Here is an 8,782-nt window from a genome sequence, read left to right on the forward strand (position 1 = left end):
GCGTATAGAAATCAATCTTCATTTTGTCAGAGACCAAATTTTGGCACATCAACTGGCTGTTCGTTTTGTTCCTTCTATTGACCAAGTTGCTCACATTTTAACTAAGCCTCTCTCTATAGACAGATTTCAATATTTGAAGTCCAAACTCAAAGTGGTTTCTACCCCATTTTGGATTACGTGTAATCTCTTAGATTAGTTGATGTAGTAAGTAGTTAAAGTTGTTACTCTTTAGCTGTAATTTTGACTCTTGAGTTCTATAAATAAAGCTTACACACTCTGAATATTGCTAAGGTTCTTTAAGCAATATTTTAGAGAGGTTTTCCTCGGAACTTTCTTGATTCACTCTGTTACTTTCAGAGAACTTGTTCATAATGCAGTGAACCCGCTTGATCACATGACCGATGACCACTCTTTTTCAACGGGAACTCTATATTTGATAATGAATAAACTCTTTCCCTGACTTTGTAAAAATTCTCCCTATGTTTTCTGAAACTCCAAAATGCAGAAAATGAATTCCCTCAACACTTGTTTTCCTTTTCCCTTGTGAATTCCGGGTTCCAAACAGAGCCGTAAAGTGGGATGATTTTATTCCTCGTATGTTAAAACATTATTTCAAATATCATCATATAGCATGTAGGAAGATGATTAAAAGAATCACCCACTTAATTACTAAGTGTCGACTGTTGTGTAAGGCATCAACAGATATCATATAGTAGCAGCTCTTTGTTCAAAGCTTTCTTCGTTCATCGCTGTGGCTATATGCAGCAAGAGTCCCATGTCGTTTTTCACTTCTGCAACCGTGGACACATAGCGTGAAGTGTAGTCTTCATGTTGTAGTGCAATCTCAGGAAATTTTCCATCTTCAGATTGCTGGAATGCTTTGGAAAGATCCTCCCATTTATTCTCATAGCTGATAATATCACCTCTTGGGAAAAATCCTGACTCAAAGCCGTTCCACTCCAGCATTTGCTGAATATTTTTGAATCTTGCAGCCTCTGCAACCATTTGGATAACAACCAGAAGATTTTGACGAAGCTCGTCATTAGGATCCTTGCTATCAAAACTTTTAAATGCATCTAGGGACTGGTCTAATGCCTTGAATCCCAACCTGGTTTTCTCTCTGCCTCCTAACTTGACATAGTTGGTTTCGAGATTAACATCAACCCTTGTCTTACAATGACTGAAAAGTAAAGTTTTCGAATTGGGAGGAGTTTCTCTAAAGAAGTAGCAACGCTCGTCTGCATCTACTTGATAGGCCACCACATATGCGTTGAGACTGTGTATTGCAAAGGTGATGGAGACACTTGGATTGAAGAGATTCACATACACAAATTGCTGGTCTCCGACCGCTGTGGATTTTGTACGCAGCACTGGAATTTCATGGCTCTCGGTTCCACTGGACAATTCTGTTCGTAGAGATTGCATGAACATCTGGTAGAATCCCACACTCGCATCGTGGAATGAAGTGTTGAAACTCACACTGCTGTAGGTTGCTGTTAGAGGGACCTCACTTGCCCATCCAAATGCATTGATACTCGACCACCATATCCATGTTGCCACCACAATCTGCACCATCATCATCATCATCTTTGATCCTCCTTTCATTTTCAAAATCCACTTCCTGTCAAAACTTTGAAGTCACAACACATGTATATCTCGAGAGAGTTAGTGTTAGAAGAATTATATATAGGAGAAATACGGAAATATTGTATAGTTTTGATAAATTGAACAATAAAATAACACAATTATGACGTACCACGTCTACTGCAGTGAACTGGAACAGTACCTTCACACTTTCACCAAATTAAATGGACATCTAAAGAGAGAAAACAACTTAAGAAGTAGAAGTAGTTTTTTGTGTGTCAAACCAAGAAGAGCGAAAGCTCCTTTTATAACAGTCATGGAATGAACTGGATTTATGGTGAAAGTCCTATTTGTTGATTGAATTATTATATATAATATCTGATATAGATGAGAATTGGACGTAAGGAATTTAAAGTAGAAAGATTAGAACTAAATGTGTTGTTTGTATCTAGTATATATATATATATATATACAAAAGGAATGGAATGAATTATTGTGTTGAATGAGCGGTACGGAGAGAACCCTCTTGTAATAATAAAACAAAATGTACGATATAGATGAGAATTGGACGTAAGGAATTTAAAGTAAAAAAAGTTCTAGAAGATATGGGCCAGCCACTACTATCACTGAATAAAAATCTCTCTTTTGTTTCTTTCTTATTTTTAATGCTGGTTGGTACATTTTGTTTTCTTTTTCTTTTTGTCTATTCTGCAATCTTCTCGTGTCTAGTAGATAGATGTTTTCATTTTTGTACGCACCCTACCCTTGTCTTTTCTATTTTCATGTCAATGATAAAATAATAAGAAAATAAAAAAATATATAAAATTTTAATTATTTTTAAAATTTTAACATATACACACGAAAGTAACATTTGGTAGGTTTCCCAACATTAAATAAATATTGGTGTAAAAATGAAATGTCTTCATTTGTTTTTCACAAAAGAAAACTATTACCCTACAAAAATTTAAGTTTTAAATTTGAAAGCTTTTAAGAAATTTTTTGATTAGTTGGTATAAAGAAATTTATTTTAAAAGAAATGTTTTAAATTTGTTTGGAAATTTATTTTTGGTTACTAATAATAACTAACTATGACCGACTTGTTTGGACAAAAAAGAAGATGGAGTTGGAATATTTATAAGAATATTATGTTAAACTAACAAATTTTCATCCAACTCCATCTCATACTCAATTTCGGTGTACATGATAGTGAGATTTGTAATGATATTTTGTTTTATGTACACTATAATTATATTTACCATTTAGTAAAAAATATTAGTCACATTTTATTTTTATTTTTTAATTTGTGACTTAATATTACTTTTAGTCACCATAAAAAAATTGTTTACTACTAAAAAAACTAATATTTAGTAATACAAGTTATTACTAATATAATTTTAGTCATAACTTATTATATAATAGTAATTATTATTGTGATTCAAAACACATTTAATCACATCAATATATAATCTTGACTATTAGTTACAAATTTTTTATTGTGACTAAAAATAAGATTTTTTGTAAAAATATTTTTATAAATAAAACAAAATAAATATAGTAATTAGAAGTAGAGAGAGTGAGAGAACTATAAAGATAAACAAAGTCCCCACAAACTTTAGCGAAGAAGAAATCCACCCACTTAAAAATTTGTCGGTCGAAAAAAAAATTAAGTAGGACCATATAAATTCGTATTTAATAATTTATGGTGTATCATGTGAAGTAAAGACATATTATGTACTATGTTAATTATTTAATTAGCACTAGTCATCAAAAAAATTTACAAAAATATAAAAATAAAAAGTACACATAAATTAGAATGGCTAATTAATGTGAGTAAAATTAATTAAAAAAAATTTGAGGGAGAATAAAATAGTATTGTATGCTAAACTAAACTATTTGTGCCTAATTTAATGTAAATAAATAAAAATAATATTAAAATAATATAAATGATATAAATGTAAATAAAAAGGTATAACATGATCATGTAAAATATGTATCATATTATGTGTTAAATTTGATTTAACTTTTAATATATGCTAAAATTTATATAATTTTTGACAATATATATCATGCTATATTATATGTTAAATTTGATTTAATTTTTAATATCTGCTAAATTTAACTTAATTTTTGAAACATTATTAAAATAATTTTTTTATAAAGTAAATTATATATGTGTACATGTTGTACGATGCATATGCATATATCCTCGTGTGGAGAGTGATGTGAATTTACCCTAAAAAATAGAGAGAAATGTGGATAAGAGAGACGATATAACCCAAATAAAAAACAATTATAATGTCGGCACAAAGCGGACAAAAAATAAAATTGTGGAAATGACTGAATTACCCCTAATGAAATTTAAAATGATAATTTTCTGTTAAAACATCAAAAGTAAATAGCAAAATAGTAGAAGGATAAAAGTGGGAAAAAAGATGGACGAATATCAGCTTATCACTACTTTTATAGATACTATAGAATAGATATAGACATTGACGTCGGAGACAGAGGATCTTTAAAAAAAAAAATTACATGTCAAAAATTTTAACAAAAATAAAAAAATATACATATTCTAAAATATTTATATGACGCCTAGGGCCCAAGCCATTATGGCTTTGTCATTGACTATAGATAGAAATTTTGGTGTCTTGGTTAAAAGAGAAGTTTGTAAGTGACAAACAATTATTCTATATTAATAAAACATTACTAAAAAAAATATTTTTAGGGCTCGCAAAAAAGATTTTAGGGCTCATAGCAATACAAAAAATGTGACTTTTGGCAGTATAATTTTGCGCCGGCAAAAGCCATCTAGTCTTTACTAACGCATTTTTGTGTCGGCAAAAAGTGACGACGTACATCCATCGATAATGAGACTTTAGCCGACGAAAAACACACTGCACCGATAATTGTATCTTTTGGCGACGAAAAAATGCGCTAGTAAAAATAATGATGCGTCGTCGAAAAATTTTGTCGCGGGATTATGGAAAACACTTTTAGCAGCGCAAAATTGTGCCGACAAAGATGTTTCTTTTAGTGGCGCAATATTACCCTGACAAAAGATGTTGCTTTTACTAGCACGTTTTTGCGCTGACAAAGGTGGATATCTGTAGCGGCGCATTTTTTCGCGCAGTAAAGGTTGAGACTTTTACCGACGTACGGTAAAAGTATTTTTTAAATAAAATCTTTTGATAATATTACTAATTTTATTTTCAATATATTAATATTAATTAATAAAATTTAATTTTAATATATTAATAATTATTTAATTTTTAATAATATTATTTAATTAGAAATAAAATATAAATTAAGATTTTATAAATAAATAAATAAATAATTTATAACTATTAATGTTTATTGTCTCTACCAAACATGAAAATATAAAAGTAGTTTAGTAAATTAAATCTCTAATCAATTAAACCTCTAATCAATTAAACTTTAAATAAATAAATAAAAAAAGTTCTACAAATGTGTACTGGCCTCCTCATCATCCCCGCCGCGTGAGCATCATCGTCCTCCTCTGGATCCTCTTCTGGTAAGTTAACAGTAAAACCAGAAGCCAATACACCAACCTGCTTCAACAAAGCACTAAGCATTACATCTTGACGCCGTTGACGACTTTCAAGTTTAGTTGTATACTTCTTTAGGTTTTGATATTTCAGCATAATGTCCTGAGTTTGCTGGAAAATGGTGTCCACTTCAGGTGGCAATTTCCCGAACATTTGAGAAGTTGACGAAGATGATGCCCTCTTTGCGCCAATTGCCCTCAACCTAGGCAACCCCCAAACTCTTTCTTATAACGCGAGCGGGGCCGAAGGACATCTGTGACAATATCTGTATCAGGCGGGAACTGACCGTCGACCTTATCGCCGACACAAGAAGCAGCAGATGATACAGGAGCCGTACTCTACGATGCTCGACGTTCGCTCATCTTAGTCTGCACAATAAAAGCACTTATCTCGAATTCCAATATAACATTATTTGAAAACCTAACTTAGAAATTTTTAATATAACTACATATAAAATATAACTTTACTATCTATCTGCCAACATCCTATCATTAATGACTGCAGACCAGTGATTGAAAAAGAATGTAATTAATTTTGTTCTTGTATCAGAGAGTAAGTGGGCTAAAGTTAATTTGGTCATGAAAATCCATATCTAAATCACAATCATGAATATATTGTTGATATATACAGTAAGAGCAATTAATTTCATTAATGGGGAATTTACGTCTCTAAACATATACATCAACTATATTTGCATGTTTGTGATTTAGATATGGATTTTGTAAAACGCCCTCTAACTTATACTTAATAAAGCATTCACATTAAAATGCAGCTATTGACAACATATTGAAGAAAGACTAATTTCCACAACTTGGCTTGCTTATTCGAGAATCATAGGTATTTGTCAACTAAATTACCCCAAATCAATAGAATATTAACATTAAAATGCAGCTATTGACAACATATTGAAGCTCGTATATTTTTGTAACAATAACTATAAGTATATATCAATCCAAAAACAAGTAAACAAATTATCAAACTATCTGTAACACTTGTAATTCCAATTCTTTTCAACTTATTCCTAGGAAATCAGCCACAACTAAATTTGAGCCATTTACATAATCCTCACCAAGAAAATAAATGTTGGTAGTTTTACTATAATATTAAAGTTTAGTCCCACGAAACAAAGAATGTTGAAGTTTAATAAATCACCCTATAGTTCTTCCAAGGAGCATGCCATACTCTAGTTAAAGCATATTATTCAAAATAAAGCTCACAATCAAAGACGCACCATGGCACCAAAAACTATAATAAATTCCTTGGTAAGATGTCTTACGATCCATGAACTAAGATCCCAAAAAGAAACACTACATTTAGTACCTTATTATCCCAACATCATTCAAGACACTTTAGACCAACTCCAATAAAAAGAAATATATGGGCTAACAAAAATCAAACAAAGGATAAAAATAAGGATGAAGGATTCAATTAACAAAATCAGACACCATATCCCCTAATTTACTAGCCTTGTCATGTGTTACAACCAACACCAACAATTCAAATAAATCAAACAACACATAGGTTTTCATCCATATATCGCCGCAGCACACAAATTCTCATAACCTACTTCACTAAGACATGATTAATAGAGTATCTATATTTTTTATAGAGCGTTCTATGAATTCAAGAGTGTAATTTTGAGTCTTTAGTGAAGTTACGAGGAATTAATAAGTTAGTAAATTTATTTGTTAGATTTATGATAACTTATTGGAGCTTGATTTCATAGGCTCATGGTCCTCATTGTACATTTGATAAAATCATCTAGATAGTCTCAATTAATTGATTTAATTATCAATTAGAATTATCAAAGTTGACCAGGTCAATTTTCTGGATAATTTCATATAGTTATATAATTTAGAGAAGAAAAGATAAATTATGGCAGCTTTATTAATTAAGATAAATTGGTATCTAAATTAATAAATACGTTTAAATCAATGTTCAAATTATAAATAATTAATTTGATAAAGGATTTAAATAATTATTTAATTAATTAAATCAATAAAAAATAATACAGACCTTGATTTTAAGTCTAATGGGCTTATAATTAAATGGGAAATTTCACTAGCCTAAAGTCCATGATCATTTCGACCTATGGCTTCGTATTGGATATTATTTTATTAATTTTTTAATTAAATTAAATGGCCTAATTGAGTCTATAAGAGGAGTGCTAAGTGAGAGAAGAAAACACAAGTCACAAGTGAGATTTTGTGATAGTTTTTAGATTCCCTCTAAACACAAGTCTTTTTCTAAGCCTCTTTGTTATTTTCTCTTCTTCTCTCTGTATCTATCTCATGAGTTGAGAATTTCTTACTCTAGTCTAGGTGATTCTAAGGATATTTTGGAAGACTGTGAAGATTACATAATATTGATTAATTCAGTTTCTTGATAATACTCTGCGATAGAAATGATACAAGGGTTAGAGAAACTGAAGGAATGATTCATTTATTCTGCTGCGTATACTGTAAGTAATTTTATCATTGTTTCTCTATGAATTCAATTTTAGAAATATGTTATAGGTTATCTCATATTAATTTGTTTAATATTAGATCTACATGAAAATAAATAAAGATCATGTATAAGTTTTCCTAACACACTCAACATAATCAATCATTGAAGCAAACCCAACCATCCAATCATTCAAGCAAACTAATTTTCAGAAAATTCGTTAAACACAATTAACCTAACATAAACAAACAAAAATAACATTCCCACTGAAAATATAAAATTAGCAAACTCTCTCTACAACAAATCACATACAAAAACTAAGATTCAAAGGAAATAAACCTATATTAGACAGAGTATATACGATTTTATCGAATGAGTTCTATTACCTATCAAATAAATGGAGAAAAAGGAGGGAGAATCACCTTGGTGTCGCCAAAAATGGAGGAACCAAGATGATGTTGTCGTCCTCTATGCCTACTGCAGTCGGATATGGTGTAGACGCCACCGAATTTGGACTAGTCGTCGTCGTGGTGGCTTGAGGTTGCTGGAGAGTTTGGGAGAAACCCAAAATCGCAGAACTTCAACTTCCCATTGAGGACCTTAGGCCGCGCGTGAGAAGCTACTCTTCGAGGGTTGGGGGTTTCGGGGGACGACGCGTCGACTGGGCTAGCGCGTGGTGGTGGTCAGCGACGAGAGGGCGGTCATTCGGCCCTGGCAGAGACGATGCAGGGAGAGAGAGAGAGAGAGAGAGAGAGAGAGAGAGAGAGAGAGGGTTGAAATACTTGCATAAATTTCTCTCTTCTCAATTTTTCTTCCTCAAAATTTCTCATCTTACTTTCTCTCTTCTTATTTTTCATTATTTTTTCTTTCCCGTTACTTTATCTCGTTATTTATTACAAACTTTTAAATGATTTTTCTCTTTGTAAATATTTATTAATTTTTTATTTAAGATTTTGTTTTAAAATAAAACTAAAAAATTATTTTTTAGAAAGCATTAGTCAAACACCAGTTGTTTTTAAAAAAAAAATACAAAAACTGTTTTCTGTTCTTATTTCTAAAAACACAATTTTGAAAACAAAAAACAAAAAATAAAGCCAAACACACCCAATATTTTGTTGTTCTCAAATTTTTTTATTTTTTTGTAACTTAATTTTTCAAAATTTATTTTTGAAAACATATCAAACACCCCT

General features: G+C 30.9%; 1 protein-coding gene across 1 annotated transcript; it reads right to left on the reverse strand.

The window, feature by feature from the left end:
* Window positions 1–564: 564 nt before the first annotated feature.
* Window positions 565–1,845, reverse strand: LOC133783678 (ribosome-inactivating protein gelonin-like). Its single transcript, XM_062223327.1, has 2 exons — window positions 1,757–1,845; window positions 565–1,630 (listed from the first exon to the last, which is right to left on the reverse strand). The coding sequence occupies exon 2, from the start codon at window positions 1,603–1,605 to the stop codon at window positions 706–708; it is 900 nt and encodes a 299-aa protein (XP_062079311.1). The 5' UTR covers window positions 1,606–1,630; window positions 1,757–1,845; the 3' UTR covers window positions 565–705.
* Between the last annotated feature and the right edge of the window lie 6,937 nt (window positions 1,846–8,782).

The sequence above is a fragment of the Humulus lupulus genome, chromosome 6 (assembly GCF_963169125.1).
Source record: "Humulus lupulus chromosome 6, drHumLupu1.1, whole genome shotgun sequence".
NCBI classification, from domain to species: domain Eukaryota; kingdom Viridiplantae; phylum Streptophyta; class Magnoliopsida; order Rosales; family Cannabaceae; genus Humulus; species Humulus lupulus.